This window comes from Candoia aspera, chromosome 12, assembly GCF_035149785.1.
Source record: "Candoia aspera isolate rCanAsp1 chromosome 12, rCanAsp1.hap2, whole genome shotgun sequence".
Classification (NCBI taxonomy): Eukaryota; Metazoa; Chordata; class Lepidosauria; order Squamata; family Boidae; genus Candoia; species Candoia aspera.
In genome coordinates, this window is record NC_086164.1 from 188,332 (window position 1) to 207,854 (window position 19,523).

General features: G+C 55.9%; 3 protein-coding genes across 5 annotated transcripts; 1 reads left to right on the top strand and 2 right to left on the bottom strand.

The window, feature by feature from the left end:
- The first annotated feature begins 2,341 nt into the window (after window positions 1-2,341).
- On the top strand, window positions 2,342-4,980 carry CLDN2 (claudin 2). The gene is made up of 2 exons (XM_063313597.1): window positions 2,342-3,151; window positions 4,344-4,980. Exon 1 carries the CDS (start codon window positions 2,407-2,409, stop codon window positions 3,085-3,087), a length of 681 nt encoding a protein of 226 aa, XP_063169667.1. The 5' UTR covers window positions 2,342-2,406; the 3' UTR covers window positions 3,088-3,151; window positions 4,344-4,980.
- Window positions 4,981-8,290: 3,310 nt separating this feature from the next.
- Window positions 8,291-11,067, bottom strand: RBM41 (RNA binding motif protein 41). 3 transcript variants are annotated; one of them, XM_063313294.1, is made up of 7 exons: window positions 10,998-11,020; window positions 10,792-10,905; window positions 10,433-10,619; window positions 9,750-9,954; window positions 9,326-9,642; window positions 8,714-8,861; window positions 8,291-8,595 (listed from the first exon to the last, which is right to left on the bottom strand). In XM_063313294.1, the coding sequence occupies exons 1-7, from the start codon at window positions 11,003-11,005 to the stop codon at window positions 8,375-8,377; spliced, it is 1,200 nt and encodes a 399-aa protein (XP_063169364.1). In that variant the 5' UTR covers window positions 11,006-11,020; the 3' UTR covers window positions 8,291-8,374. The 3 variants fall into 3 exon arrangements, with proteins under 3 accessions (XP_063169364.1, XP_063169366.1, XP_063169365.1); XM_063313295.1 differs by having other exon boundaries at window positions 8,332-8,584; XM_063313296.1 differs by lacking the exon at window positions 10,433-10,619 and having other exon boundaries at window positions 8,298-8,595; window positions 10,998-11,067.
- Window positions 11,068-11,157: 90 nt separating this feature from the next.
- NUP62CL (nucleoporin 62 C-terminal like) lies at window positions 11,158-19,521 on the bottom strand. The gene is made up of 12 exons (XM_063313298.1): window positions 19,142-19,521; window positions 18,598-18,971; window positions 18,163-18,264; window positions 16,882-17,013; window positions 16,567-16,665; window positions 15,851-15,953; window positions 15,538-15,682; window positions 15,354-15,403; window positions 14,550-14,684; window positions 11,944-12,055; window positions 11,631-11,697; window positions 11,158-11,303 (listed from the first exon to the last, which is right to left on the bottom strand). The coding sequence occupies exons 1-12, from the start codon at window positions 19,498-19,500 to the stop codon at window positions 11,212-11,214; spliced, it is 1,770 nt and encodes a 589-aa protein (XP_063169368.1). The 5' UTR covers window positions 19,501-19,521; the 3' UTR covers window positions 11,158-11,211.
- Window positions 19,522-19,523: the final 2 nt, after the last annotated feature.

Sequence of the window (19,523 nt, forward strand, 5' to 3'; positions counted from 1 at the left end):
GGCCCTCAGCGAAAGAAGACGGGGGGCGGGGGCATTTTGCTGAGCATAGCCCTCCAATCAGTAAAAGCGGCGCCGTCAGGCAGGCAAAGCTTGGGAGTAAACGGGTTCCCGCTGGACGACCAGCTCGTCCCTCTTGGCGGGGGACCTCAGGGGCGAGCTGACCGGGAGCGGTTCCCTTGCTGACCGCTATCCCAGGGCTTGGGAAGTTCCGCACGGGCCTTACGGGGTAGTCTAGGTGATGGACTGGGCGGCCCTGGGGCCCCTGCGTGCTCTTACCAGCCTAGGGCCAAACGCACTCTATCGAAGGCCACGCGGGCAGAGGCTGCCCGAAGCCAGAGGAGGGGCAGCCGTGCTCCTCCCCTCAGCAGGGCTCCTTGCTGGAAGGAGGAGGAGCAGAAGTCCCGCCAGGGGCCTTAGGGGAGTTGAGGGACCAACCTTGGCAAGGGATGCCCCACAAGGACAACCTTTGTGACGTGCCTGAGTGGGTGCCAGGACGGCGCCAGCTCCTCACTTGTCCTCAGTGCAGCCCCGCTCAGTCATATTCCTGGGGAGGCCAGTTGGATTGCAGCCAGTGTGCCCCTCCCCCCGCGGGGGGAAGCCCGGCCCAGTTCAAAAGCAGTGGGAGAGAAGCCTGCAGACAGGCCGGCCTCTGCGCCGAAACCTTGGCCGCTCTTCCAGCCTTTTCGCCTGCTTTTACTGCGACTGAAGGCTAAGAGAAATTGTCTCGGTCGCAAACCGAACTGGCTTTGGACGCACCTTCTTATCGTTCCGCTAGTCTGCCTTCGTCGCAGCGCTGCAGTTCCCTTGCCAGCAAAATGCCTTCCTCCTCCTTGCCCTTCCTCGAACCGCGTTAGCTCTCCGATGGCGTTCGCTTTCGAGGCCACAGTCACCCAGCTGACCCAATGACGGCCACCCACGCGCAGGGGAGACAGGCGAATTTTTTTTTAATTTTTTAAATTTAATTAAATTTATATCACCGCCCATCTCCCCCCAACGGGGGACTCTGGGCAGTTTACAATAAAATACAGGGCTTCCGAAGGACGCGGCGGGAGTCCGCTAATAAAATGGGCTAGCGCTCCAGCCCTTGCGCAGAACCTCAAAGTCCTGCTTTTGTCTCCAGTGCTGCGGTTGTACCGCCCTGAGTTACTCTCCTGTCTGTCACAGAACCCGCCCCGAGCAGTTCCTGTTGGGCGAGTACCAGAGTGGCGCTGCCAAAGGAATGGGCCAGCAGGGCAGCTGCTTATCACCCCAGGTGTGAAGACCCTGCCTGAGTGGCCTTCCGAGGCTGGCCTGGAGGGGCGCAGGGAACACCGCCTCGCCCAGCCACCACCACCCCCGCCCGCAACAGCCGCTTCGGCTCCTTTCAGCCTCTCCCACCGAGAAAAGCTGCTTCTGCTGCTCCTAGTTACAACGGGCTGGCAGCTGCGGGAAATATTTTGCTTTTGCACCAAAGATGGAGATTACATGTGGACATCTCTGAGTACAATTGGACACACACACACACACAACCCCGCTGTCAATCGGTGCAGGCAGGCCTGCAGTGGGAGGGTAGCATGGAAGCCAAACCCCATTTCCAACGGGTGGGGCGATTGGCAAGGAAAATCCCGTTTTTCACCAGGAGGCGGCGGCGGCAGGGAATTTGGTTCAGCTGGTGAAGCTCCCCCGTTCTCACTGCTCCCCAACTGAACTCAGGTCTGGCTGGCCAGAAGCAGTTAAGCACAGCCTCGGAAGGAGAATTATCCACCAGTCTGGACCGAAGAGAAAAAATGCCGTAGCCGAGTGTCTTAATCAAGAAAACTCTCCGTCTCTCCCCACCAGGGGCTGCCGGCGGTAGTCTCCCCCACCCGCCTGTGGGGCGTGAGCTCCTCACTCTTCTGTCACTTCTCTTTTTGCGAAGGATTTTTAAAAATCAAGATCGATTAACTCTATTTTTCTGTACAAATGTCCAAAATGTATAGCAAAGCCATGTATAAAAACTGAAATAGAAAATTCAGCCACAGAGCCTTCCGTCCTCCAGAAGTGCCTTGGAAGGGGCTGAGTGCCACCCCCACCCCCAAGCGGGGCAGCATTTGTTAGGTGCTGCTGCTTCCTCTGAGAACCAAGCAGCTGTTTCTTATCAAGCAGCCTTTAAGAATTTTTTCTTAAACCAGTGATTGCTAAAAGAAGCAGATGTTCCCCCTTTGTCCTATTTATCATAACTGATCATTCTCTTACGTTTCAGGACGTAATTTCTACAGATAAGGGGGTGGGCAAAGGGCATTTGGCCTTTTTTTCTGGAGCTAATAATTAATCCAGGATGGTTTCCTTTCAAGTTCTTCTAGACAACGTTTTCTCCAACCTCCAGTTGACCGGCACGGGGAAGGGCACAGAGAGCAAGGAGGCACTGGCGGGCAGAGGTGAGCAAGCATGGTATCAGTCGGGCTCCAGCTGGCAGGCTACATTTTGGGGCTGCTGGGCTTGCTAGGTGCCCTGGTAGCCACACTGCTGCCCAGCTGGAGGACCAGCTCCTACATCGGCTCCAGCATCGTCACGGCCATCGGGTTCTCCAAAGGCCTCTGGATGGAGTGCGCAACCCAGAGCACTGGCATCACACAATGCGACATCTACAGCTCTCTGCTCAGCCTGCCCACCGATCTGCAGGTAGCCCAAGCCATGATGGCCACGTCTGTTGCAGTGTCTTTACTGGCCTCAGTCATCTCTGTTGCAGGGATGAGATGCACGGTGTTCTCTCAGGGCTCCCCGGCAAAGGACAAAGTGGCTGTTCTGGGTGGGGTGGCTTTTGTCCTGGGGGGGTTGCTCAATTTCATCCCCATTGTATGGAACATCCATGCAATCCTTCAGGACTTCTACAACCCTGTTGTGCCGGACAGCATGAAATACGAGATTGGGGAAGCCTTGTATCTGGGCATCCTCTCCTCCTTGGTCTCCTTTGCTGGGGGAGCCATCCTCTGTGCCTCCTGCCCACCTCGAGACTCACAAGCAGCCTCTTTCCACCCTTACCGTTCACGGACCGTGGTGGACAGGAGCTCCCCACCACCCGTCGTGTCTCCCAAGACCAACGCATACCACCAGACTGGCTATGTGTAGCAGGGGCTGGCTGCTTGTGAACACCTGTGCAGTGTCCTCTGGCTCACCTGGATGCACTGAGCAGGTAAGCAGAGAAATAGATGGGCTTACTCTTTCCACAGCCTTTCTTTTATCCCCAGCACTCCAGCCCCATCCCTTCCTGATCCAAGTTGGTATTGCCAGGGGCGTTACTAGTCAACTGGCTGCTGGCTGCAGCTTCTTAAAGGCCCTCAGGGCTGCGTTTCTCTGAAGACCCTCCTCCTGCTAAAAGACCACACAAAATGCCTGAAGTCTTCATGGCAACAGAGATCAATCTGCAGTCATCCCAGGTGCTTGCTGGGTCTCTCGGGTGCCTCTCAAATCCTGCTGCTCTCCCCTGCCTGGTTCCATAGGACTCTTGAACATTCTGGCACAATAGCCCCAGAGGGGGAAACGGCCTTAAGGATATGGGGCAGGGGGAGAGAAAGGACATAGCTGAGCGCTCTGGGAAAATAGGCACCATTTCTGGGAGAAATCTGCAAGTCCTTGACAAGGGAGCAGAAAAAAAAAACAGAGCTGTTGGAGCCGAGGCCAAGAGGCTGATGACAGAACAGAACCAAGAATGCCTGGGCTTATGTATCCCAGGGCAACTGAGGCTGGATGCTTCCTCCAGGAGAAGTCGAGAGCCCCCTGCCCTCTCCTGCCAGGGCAAGTTTCCAACGGGATGGCCAGGTGCCCCCAGCAAGAACCCTTGTTTGGGCCTCACAGTGTCTGTTTCAGCTCCTGGCTTTGAAGAAGCCAGCATGCGCCAGCTGTCCGTGGGTGGGTACATGCTGGCCTTGGCAGATTAAAGGGCTCCACAGCAAATGTCTGCTATGCCTGCTCCAGGATCAAAGTTCTGCTCCACCTGCCTGCCCATCCCGAATGCTCCTGGCTCAAGGAAGCCCTCTGCTCCTTGGGCGCCAGAGGGGCTCAGCAGTGTCACTGACACACAAGGGCAAAGGAAGGAGGCGGAACTGTGTCTGGGCCGCTGGGAAAGAATAACCCCCAGCAGAGAGACCGGTTCCTTCTGAACTGGATGCCATGGAAACAAGATGATTGGGATCCCCAAATGCTTCTGGCCCTTTCCAAGGAATTGTTTTGTGGCCAGCAAAATGTGCCCAAGGCTGACCAGTTGTTCTACCTCCTGCTCCAGAACTGCTGCAGTTCTCACTCAGTCAACAATTCGTTGGCACCAGAGTTTGTGTCCCTGCTGGTCTATTTAGCAATGCTCTTTTTTTTGTTGTTTATTCGTTCAGTCACTTCCGACTCTTCGTGACTTCATGGACCAGCCCATGCCAGAGCTTCCTGTCAGTCGTCACCACCCCTGGCTCCGCCAAGGACAAGTCCGTCACCTCTAGAATATCATCTATCCATCTTGCCCTGGGTCGGCCCCTCTTCCTTTTGCCCTCCACTCTCCCCAGCATCAGCATCTTCTCCAGGGTGTCCTGTCTTCTCATTATGTGGCCAAACGATTTCAGTTTTGCCTTTAATATCGTTCCCTCAAGTGAGCAGTCTGGCTTTATTTCCTGGAGGATGGACTGGTTTGATCTTCTTGCAGTCCAAGGCACTCTCAGGATTCTCCTCCAACACCACAGTTCAAAAGCATCGATCTTCCTTCGCTCAGCCTTCCTTATGGTCCAGCTCTCGCAGCCATATGTTACTACAGGGAATATCATTGCTTTGACTATGCGGACCTTTGTTGTCAGTGTGATGTCTCTGCTCTTAACTATTTTATCAAGATTTTTCATTGCTCTTCTCCCAAGGATTAAACGTCTTCTGATTTCCTGGCTGCAGTCAATGCTCTAGAGTATTGATTTCTAAACTGGATGTGAAAGTGTTCAGTGTGAGCTTTCAGTGTGAAATTATCCTCCTAAAAATACATCTATTCTCAGATGAAGAGCTAATGCTTTGGGAAGGAAGACTGGTGGGGCTGGATGGGCTGATGGGAGGGAAGGCAACATGTGAAGGTGAGCTGGCAAGGGAAGATGGAGGCCTGACTCACTGTTTCCCCACGTACAGTGTCAGTCACCTAGAGGGAGGCATGGAGAAACTAAAACCCCCCAAAGAGGCTGATACTAGAGTACTTGGGAATCCAGCAAATGCTTTGCTTGAAGGAAAAGGGGAGATGAAGCAACACTGCGAGGATTCCCAGAAGTGAGCAGGTGGTAAAGAAATGAGGGTGCTTTCTGAGGGTGTGGCTGGGGGTAAGGAAGTGGTCATACCGAAGCAAGTGAGACACGAGCTAACAGCGCCACTCAGGAAGAGCTCAAGGTATGCAGAAATCAAGGTCCAACAAATCCCTTTGCATCTGAAGACAAGGCGGCTGTCCAAGAAAGGGTTGGCTAAAGAGCCCAGGGGGTGGGGGGCGACACGAATGGCAGCTAAGCAATGGAATGGAGCTCATCCCGGCAAGGTCCTGTCCCTTGCAGGGCCATGTACAAGCAGGATGTGGCATCTTTACAGCTGAACCAAGAACAGCAGGAGGCTGGGGCAGGGGAGGGGGCAGAATGGTGTACTAGCCAGGCCCTTTCTAGCTGCAGCAGCCTAGGAGCTCTAACCCTAACCCTAAATGTGCTGCTTTGAAGGTGCAAGCCCAGGCCACCCCCAGGTTGGGGGGCCAGCACTGGCCACCTCCCCTTGCAAGGCTTCAGGGCAGTCATCTAGAAAATTGTGAAACATCCATGGATATGGCCCAGGCACACGGGTGTCCCTGAATGGTGACATGTCATGACCGAATTTGGAGCCAAGAGACGTTCAGCACAAGGGAAAATCTTCATGCCTTTTTCCTGTGAATTGAGGGGTGGGTGGGTGTGTAGCTCTGCGTAACACTTGCAAGCCATGACAGGGGTAACTTCCAATGAAAAACACAAACAGCAGCGTTCCTTTTCCTTTCTCCTAGCCATGCCAGTGATGGAGGCTCAGCACCCTTGGGCAAATGAGCAAGCCAAGCTATAGGCGATGCCGCCTCCTCTGGGGGCTAGGCTGGCACCCCTGGTCTAGCTCACCTTTGACTGAGGCAAGAGCTGGGCTTGTGGAAGCAGTTTCACCCGCCTTGTTCTGGCCCAAGATTAGGAGTTGGGGACCACTGCTGAGCCCCTTTCAAAGCAGCTGCATGTCCAGCGGACCAGGCTTTGACAGCTTACAAAGGCAAGGCGTGGAGGAGAGTTTGGAAAAAAGAAACCTGTTGATTAATGCACCACTGCATGCCACCATTCACCTTTGCCAACCATTAAAGCTATTTCCCTGGTAATAGCTGACTAAGGCGTTCTTCCCGCTCCCCACCCTGCAGGGGGAAATGGCCCCCCAGTTCAAGGAACTTTTGACATTCCCTCTCCCCCCACCCACCTCGCCAGACTGATTGCTCCTTGGAACAACTCAGCACGTGACAACCTTAACAAAATCCCAGGTGTGAAGAAGGCTGTCTGGGCAGATTCACACCCAGCAGGTTCTGTGCAAGGCGGGACAGGTCAAAGGGGCCTCCCTATCCCTTGGCTCTCAATTTAATGCCTTTCCTGCTGAGCAATCCCAGCCAGGGGGCCCATAACTTCTTCCCTACTGCCGCCCAAGGAGCCAGACACATCTGGAACAAGAACAAAAATAAAAAGGGATACCCTGCACTCCTTTGCTGACCAAGGTGGGACCACCAGATCCCTGTGATCCAGAGAAGAAAGCAAACAGAGGTAATTTAGAGCAGGACACAGATGGTGGAAGTGGCAGACCCCCTGTAAGAGGACACTGCAGAAAGCAGGCCAGAGAGCTTCTGCACCACCCCACTCCACACAAGGGGGGAACCTTCAGAAAGGGGAGCACATCAGGGCCACCAGAGAGTGGCACCTGCTAAATGAGCCTCCGCACACTAATGGCTGCTGCTTCTCTCCCTCAACCAGGCAAGAGCTCGCTGTAGGGACCCTAAGAGGCGTATTCAGCTGAAACTGCTGCTCCCCAGGCCACCCCCCCCGACCCAGAGGAGCCTGTTTCTCAACAGTCCTCCCGTGGGTGTGTGTGTGTGCACACGCGTGCGTGGAAAGGGAGTGGCTCAGCTCACACTGCCTGCCTTTCACCACCCTCGCTTTCTCTCCCCCCTACCTCAGAGGAGCATGCACAGACAGACAGCCCAGGGGTCCCTCTGTCAGGGCAGGCTGCCCAAAAACAAACCAGCTGGGTGGGGAAAAGAAAGAGGTGGAAGTGCCCGCCATGCCGGCTTCAGCCAGATTTGCTGCTAAGCCACCACCACCACCACCCCGGCTTCCCTGGTAGACTTTCCCTGGGATGGTGGCAGAGGGCAGCCTCAAGCAGCTCAGGGTTCTTCCCCCAAGAACAGATTCTGGTCTGGGGGAATGGTATTTGAAAGGAGCCCAAAGCTGCAGGCTTGAGAAAAGGGGCAGCAGGCTGGGCTCCTTCCTCTGGCCCTGCTGCGTGGGTGGGAGGAGAGACCCTGGGCCTTCCTGCCAGTTCTGCCCCCACCACTAACAGGCCCCCTTCACCCGGTCATCACCAGATCTTCTAGAGATACTCAGGCTGCAAAGGGTGACTAGAGCCCCTGCCCTCCTGCCCCCCTCAACTGGGGGGAAGCTGAGCTCCAACCCCTAACAGGAGGCTCTGCTTCTCAGAGAGCCTTGGGTTCCCACCCCTCTCCCCAAGGGTCACTACTTGCAGCGCTGGGGCCAAGAACCCATTTGGCACTCTGGAGGCCCGGCCGATGGTTAGCAGCCCTACCTGAAACAAAGCGCCTTTGGCTCCCAGTGAGCACTAACTGCATTGCAGAAGAGCCCATCTGATGGCTCTTCAGCTGCTCGAAACAGGCTGAAGGAAGGGATTTATCCCGGCCCCTAGAAGAGAAAGGCTGCCTCGGCGAACGCGGAGCAAGCCCCCCCCCCCCCAGGAACACTTGCTCACGCCGACTGAACACGCTGCCCAGAATGCATTGAAGCACCAGTGGGAAAGGAGGAGTCCGAACAAAGGAGCCAGAGCCAATTAGCATCCACAAATTTTATGTGAATAAATTGAGGAAAGGGCAACAAAGCTTCTTGCTAACTACTGCCTTAACAAAATCCTGGTTTCCTGCGATAGAAGAGTTCGGGGGGGGGCAGGGGGGAAATAGAGAAGCTTCATTTTTAGAAAATACGTTGCTGTGCTGTGTAGCCAGCTTCCAGAGAAAAACGGCAGCTCCCACAGTCTGACAGAACGGCTTTTCTTTCCTGCTCCCTGCAGGCAGGCAGTCCCCCTCTGCACGCAGAAGCAACAGTGCCATGCATTTGCCCCGGTGGCAATGGGTCCTTCTGGGGACTCAATCCCCACCTTCCGCAGAACAAGCTACCCTGTTGATCCGTGACTTGTCCAACCAGCTACCAGCCTCCCCTGGCGCAGAGTGGATCCCAGGGCCCGGGGCAGGACTGGAGCCCGGGCCAGGAGACGGTGTTCTGCTCCGCCCAAACTCGATGACAAGTGGCTTCCCCAGCAGGAAGAACCCGTTGAGCAGCTCCAGGGCTTCCTGAGCCTGCAATACACCTGCGGGCGATCCAGGAAGAGGGTTGGGAGAGGGAGGAGGGACCCCAGCACAGTCAGCCCCACCCTCTGCCTCCCGCAGAGGCTCCAGGCACCTGGGAGGCCTTGCCCAGCTACTTACTGGGAAAGGTGAGGAAGGCCTGGCCTCTCATGCGCCCGCTCAGCAGGCGGAAATGAAGGGGGGGACCGTCCTGCTCTTGGAAGCGCGAGAACAAGGGCAGCAGGTCCCTCACCGTGGTGTGGCGGCTCAGATTTTTCAAGTAGAGCACCTGCCCCCACATGGGAAAAAGAGCAGCCTGGGTGTCTGGCTGTGGCCCCTGCCACCCCCCCAAAACAAGAGCTGTTTGTGGTGCCTGCCTGCAAACAAGGAAGCAGGACAAGGCAGCCTCCAGGAAAGCTCCTCCTTTCTCCACACAAGGCTATCCCGGCTGAGGGCCATTATATTCTTCTGCCCCTGCAGGTTCCCCCAGGCCTTGCTGGATGTGCAGCCGCATCATCCCGGACAATCGGGGGGGTGAGGGGGCACAATGGATCTCATCCCCCTTTGCCTGGCTCTGTGCCCACAGAAGAACCAAACCCTCTCCATTCCATCAGTGCCATCCAATCTGTGGGGAAACCTGTCAGTGGCCTGGTCTCCAAGCCAAGCAGCACAACACGACATGACAGGCAAGGCACCCAGAAGCTCCCAGAGAAGAGCAAAGGCCCCCAAGCCCAGCCGAGCAATGGGGGCTACCTTGCTTGGCTCCCCTGGGCTGTAAGAGGAAAACCTAGGGATGCTGCAGATTTCTTCCTTGGAAAGGCGGCTCCGGAGAATCTCCTCTTCTGGCACACACGCGACAGGCTCTGTCACCACAATAGGCCCTGGGGCGCCCGGAGCTGCTGTGGGGCTGGCAGGGGGTGCAGGGCAAGACGATTCAGGCGCCTTCTGGGAAGGCCAGAGCAGTTCTGGCAGCCTCTGGCCTGGAAGTGGTTTGCTCAGGAGCTCCCGATAAACCACATCCAGCTGAGCCATTGGGCCCGTCTCCGGTGCAACCTTTGGCCAGGCCTCATCTGAACCACAAGGAAAGGCAAAGATGGTTCCTGGCCAGTCAGCTTGAAAACAGAGGAACAAACCCCTTGCAATCTAGGGCAGTCCTCAGCCCAGATGGAAACCCCACCTTGGCGGTACAACATCCGCAGGAAGGAATGGCGGTCTGTTCCCTGGAAGAGTGCATTCTCGATCTCCATCTCGCGCCTGCTGAGCGGCTTGCTGCCCGCAAAGTGCTGTGGCAGGGAGAGGATGCGCTGGCGTTCCGCAATCTTTTCCTGGATGGCTTGGATCCTGTCCTGGGTGGCTTCAGGCGCTGCCCCAAGCCCTGCATCCTAAAGTGAGCAAGCAACAGCAGTAGGCGAGGCCCCCCTCTTTCGCTCCCCAAGCATGGGGATCTGGAGGCTGCCTTCCACAGATGTCTCTGCTTCCCAAGGAGCAAGAGACTCCTTAAAAAGACAAGGGGGCGGGTGGAGGGACCACCTGGAGTACGCAGCCAGCTGTTGCTGCTGGAAGCAAGAACGTGCGCCGAGAGGCGGAAGAAAGGCTCGCCCTTCGGAGGCGAGAAACGTCCACCACGATGGCCACGCGGCTAGACCAAAAGCGCCGCTGCGCTAAGGACGGGAGGAGGCCGACCCGACTCGGAGAGCCGCCGAGCACCCAGGCCTGAAGAAGCGCGGCGCTCGGGCGGTCTCCGAACCGAAGGACCCCGGCAGAGCCTCGTTGCTTCGGCGCCCTCACCCGGCGGGCCCCCGGCGCCCCCGCAGCCCCCTGCCGGGTGCGCCCCAGCCCAGCCCCCCCGCGGCCAACTACCTTCTGGGCCTGGTTCTTCCAGAGGCGGATCTCGGCGTCGGAGAGGCCCAGCTCCTGGAGAGAGGCTGCCTCCCCACAGCTCTCCTGCAGGGCGCGGAACTCGGGCAAGGTGCGGGCCCCGGCAGCTTCCTCCCCGAAGGGCCGGTACACGGTCGCCGGCGCGAAGCGGTGGCGCTTGGCCACGCACCTGCATGAGGAGCCGCCTTACCCTCCGAGCCTTCCACGCGAGGCACCCGAGATCCTCTACACCCGAGGCCCTCTAGTCGGCCCCACGAGTTCGCCCCCCGGCGGGCACCCAGCTCTTAGGCCTTAGCGCGGGGTCCTGGGCGAGCCGCTCCCGGCGCCCCGCGGCCACTCACTGCTCGAGCGACGCCGACGTGTCCAGCTGGTGGCGCAGCAGCAACTTCAGCTGCCTCTCGCCCTCGGTCTCCAGCTCCTCCACTGCCGCCTCCTCCCCGCCGCGGACGCCGCACCTGCGGAGGCGGCGAGGCGCCAGCGGTGGGTCCCCAGGCCGGCCAAGCCAGGCCGCCCCAGCCCCCGCACCCCCGGCCGGCGCCCAGCTCACCTCCTCATCGCGGCGGCACCGGCTCCGGCTCCCGGCGTGCCGCGGGGGCTGCCGGGATTCCCCCATTGGCCAGGCGTCCGCCCAGAGCCCGCCCCAACTCCACGCCCCACGAGGCCCCCTGGCGGTCCGCCGCCGAACGCGCAGCGAGGACACACGGCTGGCAGAAAGCACTTTATTGCAGGGTACAAAAAGAAGCGGGGGGGGGGGCGGCCGCTCAGTCGAAGGTGATGCGGAAGCTGCGCTCCTGCTCCTTCCGCCGGCTCTCGCAGACCTTTGTCATCTCCTCCACTTTCCTCTGCAGCAGCGCTGTGGACAGACGGAGCTTGAATGGTAGCTGGCCCGCAGGTACAGCTGCCCTGCGGATACAAGCTTGCTCTGACAGCCCCAGGGGCAGAAAGGAGGGGAACTGACTAAAAATGCCCCTCTCCTGTTAGCTCTGGGGCAGCACTAGGCAGAAAGATGGGCAGCTCGAGAGGTAAGGGATCAAGACCAGAAAGGCACAGCTGCCAAATGAGACTGAAGAGACAGTGGGGGAGGGGGGTAGTCCTGGACTCAAACACCTCCAGGGCCATGAGGCTGCACCTGACTATCAAGAAAGGGGCTGCCACTCACTAGGAACTCAGAACCAAATACCTGAGTTCTGATCGATCCACTGCAAAGAGTCCATGTGCGCATTCAGAATTTTGCAGATCTGCTGAAGCTGGGAGGGGGGGAAAAATAAGTTCTAGCGACAAAGTTCTGTGCAAACTCGAGGACAGGAGGCCCTTCCTGCCCATTTAGATGAGATTCCTCAGCAAGGGGGCTTTGCTGCATCGCCACCCTCCCTTCTCTAGGCAGCCTTGGACAGATGGAAGGACGAACTGAAGCTGCCTTGAGGGAAGGGGAGGAAAACCAAGGCACAGCCCTCAGCCCCTGCCTGCCACCACCACACAGCGCCAGTACTCACAGGGTCACTATTGTCCGCAGGGCCCCCAGAGGTATTCAGGTGCTCAATGATATCTTTCAAGTCTTGGGCCATGCGCTTCAGCTGGGCATCAATGTTCTCTGCCAGCTTATATCTGCAGCACAGGGCACAAAAGCAGGTTAGGAGAGGCCTGTTATTTTGGGCCTCGACAGGACACGTGGAGGCAAAGAGCTGTGTAACCATGCCTCTAATTTCACTATCTCCCCCAGAATGGGATGTGTGTGTATCTGAGGGATAGTAAGAAGAGATCCAGCTGGACGTTCCAGCCAACAGGGACCGTGACACCCAACCAAAGGCCTTGAGCAAAGATGCCCTTGGCCATAGGAGGTATGGTGGCTGCCAATATAAGCTTGGTTTGTTGTTTATTCGTTTAGTCGCTTCCGACCCTTCGTGACTTCATGGACCAGCCCACGCCAGAGCTTCCTGTCGGTCGTCAACACCCCCAGCTTCCCCAGGGACGAGTCCGTCACCTCTAGAATATCATCCATCCATCTTGCCCTTGGTCAGCCCCTCTTCCTTTTGCCTTCCACTCTCCCTAGCATCAGCATCTTCTCCAGGCTGTCCTGTCTTCTCATTATGTGGCCAAAGTATTTCAGTTTTGCCTTTAATATCATTCCCTCAAGTGAGCAGTCTGGCTTGATTTCCTGGAGGATGGACTGGTTGGATCTTCTTGCAATCCAAGGCACTCTCAGAATTTTCCTCCAACACCACAGTTCAAAAGCATCGATCTTCCTTCGCTCAGCCTTCCTTATGGTCAAGCTCTCGCAGCCATATGTTACTACAGGGAACACCATTGCTTTAACTATGCGGGCCTTTGTTGTCAGTGTGATGTCTCTGCTCTTAACTATTTTATCGAGATTTGTCATTGCTCTTCTCCCAAGGATTAAGCGTCTTCTGATTTCCTGACTGCAGTCAGCATCTGCAGTAATCTTTGCACCTAGGAATACAAAGTCTTTCACTGCTTCTACATTTTCTCCCTCTATTTGCCAGTTATCAATCAAGCTGGTTGCCATAATCTTGGTTTTTTTGAGGTTTAGCTGCAAGCCAGCTTTTGCACTTTCTTCTTTCACCTTCATCATAAGGCTCCTCAGTTCCTCTTCGCTTTCAGCCATCAAAGTGGTATCATCTGCATATCTGAGATTGTTAATGTTTCTTCCAGAGATTTTAACTCCAGCCTTGGATTCCTCAAGCCCAGCTTGTCGCATGATGTGTTCTGCATACAAGTTGAATAGGTAGGGTGAGAGTATACAGCCCTGCCGTACTCCTTTCCCAATCTTAAACCAGTCCGTTGTTCCGTGGTCTGTTCTTACTGTTGCTACTTGGTCGTTATACAGATTCTTCAGGAGGCAGACAAGATGACTTGGTATCCCCATACCACTAAGAACTTGCCACAATTTGTTATGGTCCACACAGTCAAAGGCTTTAGAATAGTCAATAAAACAGAAATAGATGTTTTTCTGAAACTCCCTGGCTTTTTCCATTATCCAGCAGATATTGGCAATTTGGTCCCTAGTTCCTCTGCCTTTTCTAAACCCAGCTTGTACATCTGGCAATTCTTGCTCCATGAACTGCTGAAGTCTACCTTGCAGGATCTTGAGCATTACCTTACTGGCATGTGAAATGAGTGCCACTGTTCGATAGTTTGAACATGCTTTCGTGTTTCCCTTTTTTGGTATGGGGATATAAGTGGATTTTTTCCAATCTGATGGCCATTCTTGTCTTTTCCAAATTTGCTGGCATATAGCATGCATTACCTTGACAGCATCATCTTGCAAGATTTTGAACAGTTCAGCTGGGATGCCATCGTCTCCTGCTGCCTTGTTATTAGCAATGCTTCTTAAGGCCCACTCAACCTCACTCTTCAGGATGTCTGGCTCTAGCTCACTGACCACGCCATCAAAGCTATCCCCGATATTGTTATCCTTCCTATACAGGTCTTCTGTATATTCTTGCCACCTTTTCTTGATCTCTTCTTCTTCTGTTAGGTCCTTGCCATCGTTGTTTTTGATCATACCCATTTTTGCCTGGAATTTACCTCCAATGTTTCTAATTTTCTGGAAGAGGTCTCTTGTCCTTCCTATTCTATTGTCTTCTTCCACTTCCGCGCATTGCTTGTTTAAAAATAATTCCTTATCTCTTCTGGCTAACCCCTGGAATTTTGCATTTAATTGGGCATATCTCCCCCTATCACTGTTGCCTTTTGCTTTCCTTCTTTCTTGGGCTACTTCTAGTGTCTCAGCAGACAGCCATTTTGCCTTCTTGGTTTTCTCTTTCTTTGGGATGTATTTTGTTGCCGCCTCCTGAACAATGTGGCGAACTTCTGTCCATAGTTCTTCCAGGACCCTATCTACTAAGTCCAGTCCCTGGACTTAAGCTTGGTACCCTCCCTTAAACAGATGGGGACAAAAACACCTTCTCTGCAGCCTCAAACATTCCCACCACTGTGTGCACACCACAAATGCGCAGTGTTATGCTCTGAGAAGACCAAGCAAGGGCTCTCGTAAGAAGAGCACAAAGCCAGCCAAGTGGCCCTCCGGGAGGAACAAGGCCACGCACCTTCAGGGCGGCTCTAGGCCCAAACTACTCACGTCTTTTCTCGCTCCTCATCCGCATGCTGCAAGTAGATTGTCCCACTCTGCTCCTTCACAGATTCCTCCAGTGGGATCAACAAGTCTTCCAGCTCCTTTTGCTGAGACAGAATGAAGTCCAGCTCTTGGTCCAGTCTATGAGGGAGGGAAGGAAGGAAAGGAACAGGACGCTAGAGAGCCGCCCGGGAAGGGACAGTGGTGGCAGCTGAGCAGAAAGAGATGCCCGGCACTTCCTAGTCTGTCAAGCCAAAGACTAACAGAAGAGGAACAAAGGCAGATCAGAATTCCCAGGAACAGCGCCATTAACAAGCGTGTGCACACTTGCACACCCACACGGAGGCTGCCTGCTGACTCAGGGTTCTGATACCCCTGAAAGAATTTGCAGGCCAGAAGTAGGGCACTGCTGCATGGCCCTTGCTGCCATCTGATGCCAAGAGCAAGCAACAGGGAACACTTGCTTCTCCACCACCCAAGGGACTCACCAGATCAATGGTCAGTGCCAGGCAAAGCTGGCCTCCTTGACAGGTGGGAAATCTTGCCCGCTGCACAGGGGGTTGACAAAAAAGAACTTCACGGGGCCAAAAACACTATTGCTCAGCCTCTTTCAGATGGCATAATTTCTCTTTCTCCTAAAAAGCCACCCGGGAACAGAGGCTGGGCACAGGGCAGCACAGCGCAGGAGGAATGGAGACACAGAAGCAGCCAGAAGGGACAGCCTTCCCCTTCGCTCCTGAGCAGCAGGGAAAGCAAAGCCAACTCTAACCTCTCTAGGGCCTTTTCTTCATGCCCACCCCAGTCCCTCACCTCTTTTGATCCAGCTTCACTTTCTCCACTTCTCTATGCAAGGCTGTGATCTGCGAGAGAGAAAGAGAGAGGGAGGCGGCTTGCTGGGCCAGCACTGGGGCTTGACCAAAAAGCTCACACGCTTTATTCCCAAAGACACAGCCATGTCCTCCCTTCTGTGCGTGACGGCCAAGCAGCCCCGTACCTTCTCCCCGTTTTCCACCAGCGTCCTGTCCCAGGCGTTGACCTGGGTGGCCTGCTGAAGGAAGTGCTTCTCCTGGTCCTCCAGCTCCAGGCTCCACTTGTTAATCAGGCTTTCCAGCTGGGCATAGGTCATCACGGGGGGAGCCCTAGGCAGAAGAGGCAAAAGGGGAGCCTGGCCCACTGTCATTCTGCCCGCAGAACAGAAATGCCAGGGACAGCGGGCGGCCTGGCACTCCCCACCCGATATCTCCACACTGCACTTTCAAACCCCGTTACGTGCAAGAGGCCCCTCCACACATGCATGTGGAGCTTACGTGACAGCTGTGGTGGCTGCAGCGGAGGTGGAAGCAGCCGTGTTTGTTGTGGCAAGGGGCTTCAGGTTCAAGGTGAATCCCGCACCAGGCACGGAGGCAGTCCCTGGAGAGAAAGCCACCTGGAATCAAGCTGTGGCAGACACAGAGGACAGGGTGCACTGCTCCCAAAGTGGGCGCTCCATAGTGAGAAGCAGCAGGGTGTGTCTCCATCCAGGGGCAACACAAACAGCTGATTCCCACCACCAAGCCTAAAAGCCACTGTGGTCCCAGGACATCTGAAGGACAGGTTCCCCGTTCTTGATCTGCCTGATGTGGGCCCCCAACCCAGGAACCATGCCCTGTGCCTCCGAAGCACCTGACCGGCCAGAAGGAAAGGCTTTGCTCTGCGACCCCTGGATTTGGCACCTGCCTCTCCTTTGGGGTAAGGTGCTGGGACTGTTTCTGCACCGCATCTGCAGCAGCAGTTCTTTTATTTTATTTTCATGCCGGATGGTCTCATCCTAATCCTGGCTTAGTGCATGAAATAGGTTTCCCTATTTCTTTTTGTAAACCGACTCAACAATTTACTTTGGGAAAGGAAGCCGTGGATATGTGCACGGATGCCTGCGCAGGAGGGCAAACCAGACAGCCAAACCTGCCGGAATGACCTCTGTAAAGAGTCTCTGGGTACAAATGGCCGCCTCTTCCCCTCGTCCATTCCTCCTTCCAATCCTCACCAGCTGTTGGTGGGGCAGCGGTCACTGCTGTCACTCCAGGCATTTTTGAGCCAAATCCCAATGTTCCAATGGGGGCTGCCCCTGTTGAGGGGGTACCCACTGCGGAAGAAAGTGACAAGCATCCCTAAGTGACCAAGGACTTCAAAAAAAGCTGAATTATAGATGTCAGACAAAGACAGGCAAAGTATGCAAAATCCTGACCTGCAGGGAGGTCAAATTACCCAAACCCACACCTCTAACAACCCTGCACTCTCAGTCAAGAGGAAGCCGTAAAGGGACCCCCTCCGGCTGGCTGTGCCTCTGCCGCAAACTTACATGAAAGGCTAGTGGCAGTACAGGCAGCTGGAGCTGAGGAGCCCGCCACAGATGCAAACAGCGTGGGCCCTGACAGGCCGAGGAGGGAAGCTGAAGTCGTAGTAGCAGCTGCCATAGAGGTGGCGGTTGTACCTGGGGGTGGGGAACAGGCAGGGGACACATGCTGAGGTTTCAGTGCTCTCTTGGTGAGAACAAGCCGAACCTCTTCTAGACAAGCACAATTTTCTGTGTATCTTAAGGCCAAACCCCATTTCCTTCCATATCTCTATCTAGAAACTTGGCACAAAGAGAGCATAATTCTACCAATAAATCAAACACAAGCAGAAATCCTTGCAGCACCTCCTTTTCAGCTGTTTCAAGGGAATCTGGTGCTGCTGCTGCTGCTACTGCTGCTGAACTACTTCAGTGCCATCATACAAGATTCCAAATCCTTTGATGTATGACACAAGAAAAAAACAAGGCTTATAAAAGAGCTGCTGCAATTGAGAAATTAAAGAAGAACTATTGTAAAAATGCACATAAGAAAAAAATAGATTTTTCGGGAAAAACGTTGCCAAAGAAATTATTCCAGGAAAAGAATACAGGAAGCGATAGTACCACTCTCTGCTGCGCTGGTCAGACCACACCTGAAATAGTTTTCTGTTCAGTTCTGGTCACCAAAATACAAGATGCTGAGGAACTGGAAGGAGCCCAGAGAAATGCAACAAAGACGGTAAAAGGCTTGGAGGCGAAATCCCAAGTAGATCCCAGCTTAAAGAACTCGGTATGTTTAGCATAGAAAAAAAATGTTTAGAAAAGGCCCTAAAGAAGAGAAAGCTAAGGGGAAACAGGATAACTGCCTTCCAATCCTTGAAAGTCTGTCCCAGGGCAGAGGGTGTGGATTTATTCTCCATAGACCCTGGAGGGTAAGAGGGGGCTCCATCAGTGGAGGTTTTCAAGAAAAAACCAAACAGCCATTTGCCTGGAATGATGTGAGGATTCCTGCACTGGGCAGGGGGCTGGACTAGAAGACCTCCAAGGTCCCTTCCAGCCCTGTGATTCTATGAAACAGAAAAAACAAAAACAGACTATAGCAGGTAAGATCATGGAAAGGACAGGTGAGCCAAACGGAGGCTACGATGCTGAAAGGGGTTAAGGGACAGGAAAGAGTATCTTGCCAGGATGTTCTGAAAAAGCAATAGCAAACAGTGGCAGCAGCTGGATCAGCAAGATGAGCAGAAGCCCCAGCACAGAGGACGTTTTCGTCCCCTCCCTCCCTGGGAGCCTTGCACAGTAACACACCTCCAAGTTTAGCACTGAAGGACAAGGCTGGCCCCTGGCTCGGGGTCCCCGTGGCGGTGGTAGAAGCGGCAGCTGCCGGGGCCAATAATCCAAAGCCTGAACCTGAAACAAGAATTAAGGGCAGGAAGCAAAGGGGCCCATTGGCTCTCTGTCTCCTCAATGCGTCTGCACGGTTTTGGGAGGAGAGCTTCTATGCCACACGCTGCTGCTGCTTCATTCTTGGTCAAAGGGACCCCTTCAAGAAAACATGGCCGACCCCCACCTCATCAGCTCTGACGCCTCCACTGGGCCCCTCCCTTTCCTATGGCACCAAGACGCAATCAGAAACGCGGGCAGAAACACTCTCCCCCTAATCCTGCCACAGGCACAAGGCCCTCACGCCGGCCGCTAAAAGGCTCATCCCCCTAAAGGGCTCCCCCTGCGTCACTCTCTCACCGGCTGATGGGGTCCCGAGGCTGAAAGCTGTGGATGCCTGCGTTGCAGCTGCTGTGGTTGCAGCGGCGCCAGTGGAGGCTGGAGCAACTCCGAACGTCAGCCCGGTAGACACGGCTGGCAACGCCGCGCTCCCCAGCGAGCCAAGGCTGAAGTTCGGGGCTCCCGTCTGGGCCGCCCCTCCAAAGCTAAACCCTCCGGCGGCGGCAGGCTGCGACGTCGTCGTGGCCGAGCCGAACATGAACCCCGCAGGCGCCCCCGCCTGGCTGCCCGGCACACTGCTGTTCGCCGCGGAGGCGGCCAGTCCGAAGCCTCCGGCCACGGCAGGAGCCGGCGTCGTGCCGGAGCCCCCCAGGCTCAGCTTGGGTGTGTTGCCCCTGCCGAGGAGAGAGAAAGGAAGGCGGCGTTGGCGGTCCGCGGGCGGGGCAGCCCCCTCGTGGCGGCGCCGGGCCTGGTCCCCCTCCGCTTCGCTGGCTCCGCAGGCGGCCGGGAAACGCGGATCCGCGCGAGGCCGCCACCCCCAAGCCCGCCCAGGGGCCCGCCTCACCCCAGCGCGAAAACGCCCCCTGCGGGAGGAGGAGCCGCCGCCGCCGCCGCGGACGAGGCGGGGGGCATCCCGAAGCTGAATCCGGAGGCCTGCGTGGAGGTCGCAGGCGTCGCGAAGGAGAACAGCCCGGCTGCGGGCTGGGCGCTCCCGGCGTTCGGGGCGGGAGAGCCGAAGCCGAAGGAGCTCCCGCCGCCGCCGCCGCCGCCCCCTCCCGCGGCCGAGATGGCCGAGGAGAAGGAGAAGCCCGCGGGGGCCGCGCTGCTACTACTGCTGGTGCTGCCGCCGCCGCCGCCGGCCGCCGTCTTCGGCGTCCCGAAGCTGAAACCCCCTCCGGCCGCGCCAAAGCCGAACTGACTCATGGCGCGATCCCCGGTCGAGCAGC